This window comes from Perca flavescens, chromosome 4 (assembly GCF_004354835.1).
Source record: "Perca flavescens isolate YP-PL-M2 chromosome 4, PFLA_1.0, whole genome shotgun sequence".
NCBI classification, from domain to species: Eukaryota; Metazoa; Chordata; class Actinopteri; order Perciformes; family Percidae; genus Perca; species Perca flavescens.
Window position 1 is genome coordinate 4277443 of NC_041334.1, and position 12783 is coordinate 4290225.

The following is a 12783-nucleotide window of genomic DNA, read 5'->3' on the forward strand; positions in this document are numbered from 1 at the left end:
TGTGTGTAGAACCTTCTTTTGCTAAATGACAAGCCTTCATACATGTACTGGGTTCAAGGTTCAGAGGTCAATATTTCAAAGAAGGAGTAATGTATCCTCTTCAGACTGACATATGTTAATGTCCAGATTTTTACCTTTCCAACGATGTGTTTGCTATAGTCCTACGACAAGGTTTTAATTTTTACACATCATGGAAACCACTTAGCAGGAGATACTTTATTGTCCCCAGAGGGATATTTGCCTTGAGTTCAAATGCTTCACAAATAACACTTGACATATTGTTTTATCATACAGCTGACATACTTACAATAAAAAACAACATGAACAAAGTGATATAGGCTAGACTGAAGCACATCACGCAGCAACAATACTGCTCATCTTTCACAAACAGTGACAAGAGCAACACAACCATGCATCATATCATGAAGCTATTGCACACCCAATCTAAAGCATCCATCCATCCATCCATCTTCGTTAGTTTTTTATATTTCAAATCGCATCATTTGTGCTCCAACAAACTTTGTCCGTCACAGAGGTTGGTTTTGAGAGATTAAAGTCCAAGTTGTCCCTTTTTTTTCCAACGTTTGTAAAGCATTCATTCTGTAAGAAAGTGAAAATATCAAAAAAGACTATGAGCATTAGGTATAAATGAATGAATTATTTATTTTCTTTATGTGTCTACTTAGAAAAATTCTGGCCCTTGGAAACACGTAGCTGATCCTTGGCTTAAGGAAAGGTTTGTTGTGCCTGCTGCTGCTGGGATTTAGCCACCTGCTGGTGTGTTTTCATTCTGCCTCCCGCTGGCCGTCCCCTCACATCTCCTGTTTTTATATTCCCGTCTCATCTTTCCTCTCACAAAAACCAGCAAGTCCCACTTCAGTGGGTTTAACCTCCAGCAAAAACCTGCTCCAAGAAACAGGAACATGCTTTCCCCTTACCGCTGTTGCTTTCCATCCATCCATCCATCCATCCATCTTCGTCCGCTTATCCGGTGTTGGGTCGCGGGGGGAGCAGCTCCAGCAGGGGACCCCAAACTTCCCTTTCCCGAGCAACATTAACCAGCTCCGACTGGGGATCCCGAGGCGTTCCCAGGCCAGGTTGGAGATATAATCCCTCCACCTAGTCCTGGGTCTTCCCCGAGGCCTCTTCCCAGCTGGACGTGCCTGGAACACCTCCCTAGGGAGGCGCCCAGGGGGCATCCTTACCAGATGCCCGACCCACCTCAACTGGCTCCTTTCGACGCAAAGGAGCAGCGGCTCTACTCCGAGCTCCTCACGGATGACTGAGCTTCTCACCCTATCTCTAAGGGAGACGCCAGCCACCCTCCTGAGGAAACCCATTTTGGCCGCTTGTACCCTGGATCTCGTTCTTTCGGTCATGACCCAGCCTTCATGACCATAGGTGAGGGTAGGAACGAAAACTGACTGGTAGATCGAGAGCTTTGCCTTCTGGCTCAGCTCTATTTTCGTCACAACGGTGCAATAGATTGAATGTAATACCGCACCCACTGCGCCGATTCTCCGACCAATCTCCCGCTCCATTGTCCCCTCACTCGCGAACAAAACCCCAAGGTACTTGAACTCCTTCACTTGGGGTAAGGACTCATTCCCTACCTGGAGAAGGCATTCCATCGGTTTCCTGCTGAGAACCATGGCCTCCGATTTAGAGGTGCTGATCCTCATCCCAACCGCTTCACACTCGGTTGCGAACCGATCCAATGAGTGCTGAAGGTCACAGGCCAATGATGCCATCAGGACCACATCATCTGCAAAGAGCAGCGATGAGATCCCCAGCCCACCAAACTGCAACCCCTCCCCACCCCGACTACGCCTCGATATCCTGTCCATAAATATTACAAACAGGATTGGTGACAAAGCGCAGCCCTGGCGGAGGCCAACCCTCACCTGAAACGAGTCCGACTTACTGCCGAGAACCCGGACACAGCTCTCACTTTGGTCGTACAGAGATTGGATGGCCCTGAGTAGAGACCCCCTCACCCCATACTCCTGCAGCACCTCCCACAGTATCTCCGGGGGACCCGGTCATACGCCTTCTCCAAATCCACAAAACACATGTAGACCGGTTGGGCATACTCCCAGGCTCCCTCCAGGATCCTTGCGAGAGTGAAGAGCTGGTCCGTTGTTCCACGACCAGGACGGAATCCGCATTGTTCCTCCTCAACCCTAGGTTCGACTATTGGCCGAACCCTCCTTTCCAGCACCTTGGAGTAGACTTTACCAGGGAGGCTGAGAAGTGTGATACCCCTGTAATTGGCACACACCCTCTGGTCCCCCTTTTTAAAAAGGGGAACCACCACCCCAGTCTGCCACTCCTTTGGCACCGTCACCCAGACTTCCACGCAATGTTGAAGAGGCGTGTCAACCAGGACAGCCCCTCCACACCCAGAGCCTTGAGCATTTCTGGACTCTCATCAATCCCCGGGGCTTTGCCACTGTGGAGTTGTTTGACTACAACAGTGACTTCCGCCTGGGAAATCGACGACAATCCCCCGTTATCCTCCAGCTCTGCCTCTAACATAGAGGGGTATTAGTCGGATTCAGGAGTTCCTCAAAGTGCTCCTTCCACCGCCCCTATTACCTCCTCAGTTGAGGTCAACAGTGTCCCATCCTTACTGTACACAGCTTGGATGGTTCCCCTTCCCCCTCCTGAGGTGGCGAACAGTTTTCCAGAAGCACTTTGGTGCCAACCAAAAGTCCTTCTCCATGTCTTCTCCAAACTTCTCCCACACCCGCTGCTTTGCCTCTTTCACGGCAGAGGCTGCAGCCCTTCGGGCCCTTCGGTACCCTGCAACTGCCTCCGAGTCCTCCGGGATAACATATCCCGAAAGACTCCTTCTTCAGTCGGACGGCTTCCCTGACCACCGGTGTTCACCATGGTGTTCGTGGGTTACCGCCCCTTGAGGCACCTAAGACTCTAAGACCACAGCTCCTCGCCCGCAGCTTCAGCAATGGAAACTTTGAACATTGTCCACTCGGGTTCAATGCCCCAGCCTCCACAGGGATGCACGAAAAGCTCCGCCCGGAGGTGTGAGTTGAAAGTCTGTCGGACAGGGGCCTCCTCCAGACGTTCCCAATTTACCCGCACTACACGTTTGGGCTTACCAGGTCTGTCCAGAGTCTTCCCCACCCCTGACCCAACTCACCACCAGATGGTGATCGGTTGACAGCTCCGCCCCTCTCTTCACCCGAGTGTCCAAAACATACGGCCTCAGATCAGATGAAACGATTATGAAATCGATCATTGACCTTCGGCCTAGGGTGCTCTGGTACCAGGTACACTTATGAGCATCCCTATATTCGAACATGGTGTTCGTTATAGACAATCCATGACTAGCACAGAAGTCCAACAACAAACAACCACTCTGGTTTAGATCAGGGAGGCCGTTCCTCCCAATCACGCCTCTCCAGGTGTCTCCATCATTGCCCACGTGTGCTTTGAAGTCCCCCAGCAGAACAATGGAGTCCCCCACTGTTGCCCCATGCAGGACTCCACTCAAGGTCTCCAAGAAGGCCGAATACTCCAAACTCCTGTTTGGTGCATATGCACAAACAACAGTCAGAGTTTTCCCCCCCACAACCCGCAGGCGTGGGAGGAGGACCCTCTCGTCCACCGGGTAAACTCCAACGTAGCGGCGCTCAGCCGGGGGCTTGTGAGTATCCCCACACCCGCCCGGCGCCTCACACCCTGGGCAACTCCGGAGAAGAAAAGAGTCCAACCCCTATCCAGGAGTACGGTTCCAGAACCGAGACTGTGCGTAGAGGTAAGCCCCACCAGATCTAACCGGTAGCGCTCCACCTCCCGCACCAGTTCCGGCTCCTTCCCCCACAGAGAGGTGACGTTCCACGTCCCCAGAGCCAGCGTCTGCTGCCCGGGTCTGGTCCGTCGAGGCCCCTGACCTTCACTGCCACCCATTTGGCAATCTCAAGCAACATTATTTAAAGTTTTAATTGAGGTAGGTCCAAATTAGGCCTATAGTTTAGAAATATTAACTTTACCCATATCTTCTGCCAGAGGATAAGATCTCATAATTGGCATGGAGAATAAAGATAGAGCAGACCATTCTGTGTGCTTGCCTGGAGAGACTGGTTTCTATTCCTCTACACAACCTGCATGAGAGTCATAATAAAATGCTCTGTAATGCAGATCTGATTCACCGTGGGTGTCTGCTCTAAATGATAACACACACTTTCAACACGGGCCTTCCAGCCAAAGGTGCATGTTGTCCATGAACACCATTTGGCCTATAGTAGCAGAGCCGATGGACTGGTTCATCATTTATGACCTCTGATATCCTCTGACCCAGCTCTATCTCGAGAGTTACCTCAACTTCAGTTTCAAAAGGGGGGGGGGGTCAGCTTTTCTTAGTCATGAGTAGGGGGGGGGCACCGCCCTTCCACTCACGTCACGTTTTTTAAATCCCCTACAGCGCGAAACAAGTCCCGCAAATGCGGCGCAGAGGAGCTTGTATGTAATCGGAGGACAAATGGCTCCTTAGTTTCGAAATAGTTTGGGTACAAGCCAGGTGATCGCGTTTAAAATAAAGTTGTTTGTCTAGCGTTAGAAGCTCATTAGAAACATTGCCGCGGCTCATTTGAGAAAATGACAGCTCCGAAGAGACGCCGCTTTAGTTTGAGTGTAGTGCTAACAATAATAAAGATGATGATCATCATCACCTTATCTGTTACCACTGAAATGCAGATGTAATGTGTTTCCAAATATAAGCCCATCTTATGCGGAATATTGCCTAATAGACTGCAACAGGATACAACCAATGGATAAAACAGGCACCTTCAGAATGCTAAAACAGGCGATTAGGCCTAACAAAATTAATTGTTTGATTCCGGTTTCCTCTTGCGATGCAAGATGCCCGTTTTCCTCCAGCAATGCTGGAAGAGGACCCGATGTCGCCGCAGCGGCACTTAACGTTGCCGCGTCCAGTTTTACGGCAGCAGCAGCGTGAGGACGGCGCCTTCAACCAGCCCTCACCGGCCACGGCGGCCATCTACAGCGCTACTGCGCCGTCGGGGAGCTTCAACACGTCAGACAGGGCAGATGAAACCACTCATGAACTATATGTTGTGTTTAATGTTGTTCAAGAGGATGGCAACGTAGCAAGCAAACCCGATCAAATGAAAGGTAAACCCCCTTTAGAGTGCTCTAACGTTACAGCAAGTCCCTGGGGCTCAATGGAGGTGGCTAACAGCAGTGAAGCTAATGACAACTTCACAACACAATTCATTTGGATACAAGCGTTGCATTATGGAAGATAGATGGGATTCTGAACAGCAATGCACGCGCGCACACACACACACACACACACACACACACACACACACACACACTCGCGCACACACACACACACACACAACGATAGCAGAAACGATAGCTACAGCTTATACATTATTTACTTCCGCTGGCGCAGATGAACTAACGGTACACTCGTTAACTGTAAGAAGCCTACAATAAACCCTCCATGATTAAAGAGTCAATATTTATCAATACCCACCTACTTGTTCAACAGGCAAATTTAAACATGTAGAAACCGATATTTCAGTCTGCTCTGCATGCGCTGTCCACTCTTGTTCACCGCATGTTGCAAACAAAGCTCTACTCTGCAAATAGCGACTTTACAAACAAGCTAAAATGAAAGATGTCAGTTTGTAATCTGTTTCTTAGTTTGCAACGAATCTTAATTTTTGGACAAACTCTTGTAAACGTAGCTGCTGTCTAAACGAACCATCCTCTCCGCTGGAGCGGTAAACCTGTGGCTGTATTATAAGACCAAAACAAATACATGTGGCTACTTAATATGCACGTGAATTACATGTTTTCAATTTATTAAGCGACAACTGTACATGTAGTAACAGGTAGGCTATGTTATGAAAATATTGAGTATCCATCGCTACTGTAAAGGCAAAAAAAAATCCTACTTATCCTTTGCTGCCACTGGGAAAAAAATAAAAATAAAAAATAAAATAAATTCCCTATGACCCATGACCTCAACAGACAACAAACCGGAACCAAACAATTTTTTTTTTTATGCCCTATGAAAAATTTTGCGTCAGGGATTATTTCACTTCACAAAAAAAATATATTGGAATGAAATGGCTAACTGTAATAGCGTTTATTCCAATATCTATAATTGCCTAATTTAGAGATCACTTTTTTTTTTTTTTTTAACCGACTAACAATAATTTTGACCGGTTAACGTTGAAACGGCGGTCAAACGGTCATCGGTTAACATCCCTAATTGGAGACAGACTCCCCGTTTCCTGTTCATCTTATGGACCTTTTTTACGGCAGACATTTTGTCCAATCATCTATGGCATACAAGACACAACTTTCAGGAAGTACCTGAAAAGATATCTGTTGTGTAAAATGAGCCCACAGTAGGTATCAGTTCATGTAATACAATACGGATGGCCTCTTCAAAACATTTAGTTATTGAAATGTACTTTGTTTATTTTTTTGGATTGGTTTATGAAATTATAGAAAAAACAGTTAAACTAATGGTGTGTTAAAATTAGGGCTGGGTATTAAACCTCAATACTTGTTAGGTACCGAGTATCATATTTACTGATACAGTAGGTGGAATTGAGTACTTGTTCATGTTCCTAACCTTTTTTTGTACTTTACTTTTTTACTTATTCTTATTACGTATAAAAAAATGTTCCAATTTAAATCCTAATTTTACTTAGGTAGGCCAGTTTGGAGTGTGTTTTTCAATACAACATTTTATATTTTTCTCTGACTTCTAAAAAACTTTTAAATCTCTTCAATTAAAGAAGAAATGAAAGGTTTCTTTAGCAAAACATGTACATATACTTCAAGGCACCTCAGATTGTATTGTCATTTGGCATTTTAAAAACACACCCACTACTCATGTATGAATGTACACCTAAACATGCATATGCATGCCTGGGAATTTGAGGACATTTGCCACCAAGCCATATATAAAGTTTGAGATTTCCTGGAGTCATATTGTTGGCGGTCTGGTCTACATGCATTAACTAAGGTATGTACCACCTGCTGTGAACTGATGACAGATTTTGAACTGTGTTCTGACTGTAATAATATTTTATCACTGTGGTATACAGAATACAAAGATGCAGGCTCATGGTGTATTTTTCACTTGTTTTGATTATAAATATGATTGTTCAGTGTTTTTTTTCCTATTGACCTTTTATATCAATAGTTCTTTGATTTCCAGAGCACAGTTTTAAATCAGTTCAATGTAAGAAATGTTTTCCAACCTGAAACATGGACTTTTTAAAACACATCAGCTAATCTTACAGACAATATACTAATAACAAAGGAAGTAATGCTTTTGATGATGCCGTTTAAAGAACTATATCTTGTTTTGCAGTTTGTACTCAGCTTTAGCATAAGTTTTATTAAAGTTTGGAAAGTATACAGACTGTGGAATTACATTGAAATACAACTGTTGACATTTTCATAAATTGTAATTGTATGATTTTTTCTTGTGTCGTTAAGTGGCTTTATGCAGGAATATCCATTAAAACGTTTAATTCACAACGCCAGTTCTAAATGTCCTACAGTGTCTAGTTTTTTCAAACATGGGAAAACAAATTCTAAAAATTATCTATCTAAAGCTGTAATGAAGCTCTTAATGTTAGTGGTAATACAAGATGTAAGCCTATTGTCCAAACTTCCGAAATTAGATAATGAAGCACAAATTAATGATGACTAGAAAACCACATTTTAAGAACGAGACATAAATGACATTATGGATTTATAACCCTTCCTGTCTGTCTGTCTTTACTGTTGATGGAAATATAATATGTTGGTTTAAAACATCAATCCATCAGTTAGTTCTGATACTCTTTATTATTGTACAAATGACTGAGAAATATGAGTGGGGTGCCTACATATATACTGTAACTACATTTTCAAATGTTATTCACATAGATCTATTTCATGTTTTTGATTTAGTATGAAGGGCTTTTCATATGGGGAGTGATTGTCGCGCCTCGTAATTCATGAGAGGCGAGCGGGCAGGTAGGGGGGGCAGAGGCAGTTTGACAGGTGACGCGACTAGCGGGAAAAATCCCATGAAACTGTCGCATTCATGCTCGTCACACGCACACGCCCGCTGCGAGAGTTGAATTGCCACACATTGATCGCATTGTCCTTCACATGAGAAGCGTAGTAGACCCCGTGGATCCACGCAACTACGCAGGCAAAGTGTTACTCCACGTGTGAAAAGCCCTTAAGGCTGGATCTAACAATTCCAATATGTTCATTGTTTTTATTTGAATGACAAGTGTTTATTCAAAGCTGGGTGTTTTAATATTAATATATTTACCTAAAAAGTATCTTACCTTACAAAGGGCCTATAATTCAGAACTGATTAAAATTGTATTGATGATTAAATAGAATGCATTTTGATTATGTCCTCTCATTTTCTTTTACACAATGCACCATTCTGAATTCATTCTGAACTTAGTGAACCAACATAAAATGTCATGTATGTTTTATTGCTCTAACTTCTTTTGGTCAAAGTGTCTCTTATGCGCAGAAAGTCACACAAATATGTAATAATTGCTGTAAATGCTTACTTATGACTGAAGAGTATGTATCTTTTCTTTTCAATTCATAGAGATGAACAGGTCATCTGCCAATGTGACGGTGGTTTTACAATATCGAGACTCCTTGTCTAAAGCTGTGATCAAGAATGTGATTGTTGTGGTTCTCGGGATCTTCATCAACTACATCAATGCAAGCCTCATTCACACCTTCTGCAAACACCAGGTCTGATGCATCTTTCATGCCATGCTACGAGTAAAACATAATTTACTCTAGATATTTGGTAGAAATGAATATTCACCTCATCAGCTGTATAGATGTTACTCTTCAATAACACATGCATTAAATGTTAGTGATAATTCTTAAACACAAATAAGATGAGGTAGGTTAGTGAAACATTCGGTCACAAAACAGAGTAAAACTACACTTTAACCAAATACATCCAACACAGAAAGCAGCACTTATTTGATCTAAAATGTCCACTCCTTGATGTCTGAGTGGTGAAAGTGCATGTCTACATATAGGAAAGTATGTATAGGTTTGTCAACTTTTGATACAACAGTGACACAAGTTCACCATTTATACTTGGCATTAACATGCAATCTGTATCTGGATATGCTGTCTGGACCTAGAAAACTGCAAGTTAATGAAAGTGTAAATTCACAGCTGCAACTTGAAGGGTCACCTGACCAACCTCTTCCTGCAAGCTCAAGCAAGCATGGCAAAAGCTACATGAAGTAACAGTAGCTCTCATGTCTTTCCATGCAAAAAAGTGATTTAAAAATGAATGACGCCCTTCCACTATACTCAGCATCCAGATTGGGATCACAGGTTTATTTCAACTGTAAGTGGGGCAAACGTTAGCACAAAGATTGAAAGCAAATATTTGCTAATGTCAACACTGAAAAAAATCTACCCGCTGTTGTTTAAACGTTCATCCATACTTCTACCCTCCAGATCTTCTACATGAATCCACGCTACATCCTTTTTATTCACCTGGTGGTCAACGACATGCTCCAAGTGACGCTGACCGTCATCCTGTTTGTCATCAGTTACACCATCTACACAATTAATGTCTCCCTGTGTTGCATCTTCATCCTGTTTGCTCTTTTCACCACTGAAAACACCCCGCTGAACCTGGCTTGCATGGCGGTGGAGTGCTACATTGCCATCTGCATCCCCCTTCGCCACGTGCAAATCTGTACTGTCAGGAGAACTTTAATGCTGATTGGTTTAATCTGGAAAACAAGCATGTTGTCTGTTCTTTCTGATCTGTTCATCACTTTGGCCACAGAGCCACTGGACTTCTTTCATTCCAAAGTATTCTGCATCAGACAAACTGTCTTTCCAAATCCCATCATCATCAAAAAAAGAGATATCACATATTCTGTGTTTCTAGTTCTAGTTTGGATCACTATCTTTTACACTTACTTCAGAATTCTGTTCACTGCAAAAACAGCGAGCAAACATGCTAAAAAAGCCAGAAATACAATCCTCCTCCACGGGTTTCAGGTGCTCTTGTGTATGACAACATATGCAGCCCCCCAGCTTTTAACTGTTCTGCAGCAATGGTTTCCTAAGAATTACACAGACTCTCTGTTTGCTTGCTATGTTATTGTACAGATCCTGCCACGATCCATTAGTCCAATCATCTATGGGGTACGAGACAATACTTTCAGGAAGTACTTGAAAAAGTATCTTTGTATAGTCAGCACACTGTAAAACGTAGGACTTTTCAATAAAAGTCAAAAAAAAAGGAAGGTTTGCACAAATTCAGGCTCAAATTATTCTGGGAGTTAGACAATATATATGTATATATGTGAGCTCCTGTTTTATAAGGGCAAATACGTCTGGTGCCCCTCCAGTTCACATAAATTTCCATCCGACCTGGCCCAGGTCATGCCAATCACAACCGTTTATCTAATATTGGGCGAGCTTCAGAAAACGGCAGACAACTTTTGGAGCATTCGTGTGACACTGTGGCAAGCATAAACATAGCTAAGTAAAGAGGAGAGTTGTGATGGCTGCGGCTGGTGTGTAACTTACTGTTGAAATACTATGCTGATGGCAAAAACGGCAATTTTAACAGACATATTGACGCTACACCATTACAACTATAGACTGTAAAAATAATGGACAAAGCTTCAGGACTTCTCATTTCCAGCAGAGGGCTACCTCACTATCTATGAGAACATGAGCCTACTACTCACTATATTTATTATCGCAGTCAACATTTTCATAATGAGTTTATAATCTCAATCACTAGTTTCAAGTCTTCTTCAATACAGCATGATGTTCAATTAGTTAATTATGCACCCCTTTATTTTAAAATTGACGTCAATGCAGTTTTTCAGTTCAGAAGCATGTGAAACACTCTTTGAATCTGCTGTAAAACCTTATTTTGCAATAGCACAGTCATATTAAAGCAGATTCATGTCCAGATTAGGCCAGGAATACAATCCTGCTCCATGGCTTTCAGCTACTGTTGAGCTTGCTAACCTACATAGCCCATGTGTTACAAAAGGCGCTGTTGTACTGGTTCCCTGAACATTATGTACTTGTACTCTTTGTTTGCTACATCATCATCCAGATCCTCCCCACGTTTCTCAGTCCTATTGTGTACGAGCTATGAGACAAGACATTCAGACAGCATTTGAAAAAGTATCTGCTGTGTTCAGTAAAAGCAAACACACAGACTGCATGCATAGTATAATCTAAAGCCCAGTTCAGACCAAAGATTCAAGACGAGAAGAAACGATTTTAGAGCATTGCAGTGAAAGCTGCAGTGGTCTGAACTGGCCTGTCTCAGGTCGACTCACACCAACTGATGGTGTCGCTACGCCTCAGCTTGTGAAGTCGACAGCCGCTGGTTTTAAATCATAAGAGACGTCACCTGTTTCAACAGCCAGTTGAGAATCTATTTCTATGTTACAAACTGTCAACTGGTGGAAATGGTTTTAGACGGAGGCTCAACGAGCTCCCACGAGCACGGAATTTTGATCGAGTGAGCTAGAGAGTGACTAAAGAGAGGGAGCGGCGTTATAAAGTAGTTGTAGTCGTAGTTTCATCAATTCTAGAAATTAAACTGTAGCAAGTATCTCACTATCACTAATGTTATCCTCGTTCATATTTTAAAATGGTACAAATTTTCTAGCTACAAAATAGCTGAACTTCTGAAGTTAGAACTAAAGTACAGTATAACGTATGTGTTTATACTTGCTGCACACCTAATCGCCCTTCGGGGACACAAATAAAGTTGAAGAGAGTTGTTGCTAGAAAGTCTCGTCGCATCGGTGTAAAATGGCAAGTTTTAGAACGTTGCAGACCGGTGCGTTGCAAATAGTTGTAATTTCAACTCATGATGTTGCAAATCTTTGGTCTAAACTGAGCTTAACTATAAAGCAAGGAATCTGAGTTTGTGTGTCTATCATTCAAATATCTCAAGAACTGGTCATCCAATGTACTTCACACTTGGCGGGAATGTTGCTGGGGAGCCGATGGCCTGCAGTGTCGATTTTGATGTAATTTGTGATTGCGTACAATTTTAATAAACAAAACTATGCAAACAGCTGTTAGCGGGTTCACGGCTTTGTGGACTTCAAGCATGTTGCAACCAATACACATATTTAAATCAATAACTCAGCTAAGTGTCTTTCATTGTGTGCATTTCTTACCGCGGATGCTGAATATAAAAATGTGACAACCGAACTCTTCTTTATTTCCCTCAAGTCAACAACTAAGAGCGGATATCCTACAAGACGCCACTCTGCGCCTGCAAGAACAACCTGCTGCTGCGACAGTATTGATACGGGGCTTTCTGTTTGAAAGTCAAAGCAGAAAAAAACATTTTTGTTTTGTATGTTTGTTATTTGTGCTGGCATTAAAATGATTGTGGTCATTATGTATTATTTTAAGTCTGTCAGGAAGTCACTTTTTACAGTAATGTCTCGTATTTAATTGTAATTTTATCTAAAATGTAGAACTTTGAAACCAAACTTATGAGGCATAGTGCACACACACACACACACACACACACACACACACACAGCTGATCTTGATCCCATGACAATTGCATGTAACTTCTATATAATAAGTAATTTCAAAATACATCTGACACTGTGTGTATGATTGCCACATATGACCTTTGCTAAGGTGAGTACATACTTTTTCTGTGTTATTATCTGTGTATTAGGAGACATTATCTTGATTTTTAAT

At 42.8% G+C, this 12783-nt stretch overlaps 1 protein-coding gene across 1 annotated transcript; it reads left to right on the forward strand.

The window, feature by feature from the left end:
- The first annotated feature begins 8643 nt into the window (after nt 1-8643).
- Nucleotides 8644-10290, forward strand: LOC114554804 (odorant receptor 131-2-like). The gene is made up of 2 exons (XM_028576847.1): nt 8644-8793; nt 9526-10290. Exons 1-2 carry the CDS (start codon nt 8644-8646, stop codon nt 10288-10290), a joined length of 915 nt encoding a protein of 304 aa, XP_028432648.1.
- Nucleotides 10291-12783: the final 2493 nt, after the last annotated feature.

Coding starts and splice junctions, on each gene's coding strand:
- LOC114554804 (XM_028576847.1), top strand. CDS start 8,644: ATGAACAGGTCATCTGCCAATGTGACGGTGGTTTTACAATATCGAGAC. Junction 8,794..9,525: donor ACACCTTCTGCAAACACCAG/GTCTGATGCATC, acceptor TCTACCCTCCAG/ATCTTCTACATGAATCCACG.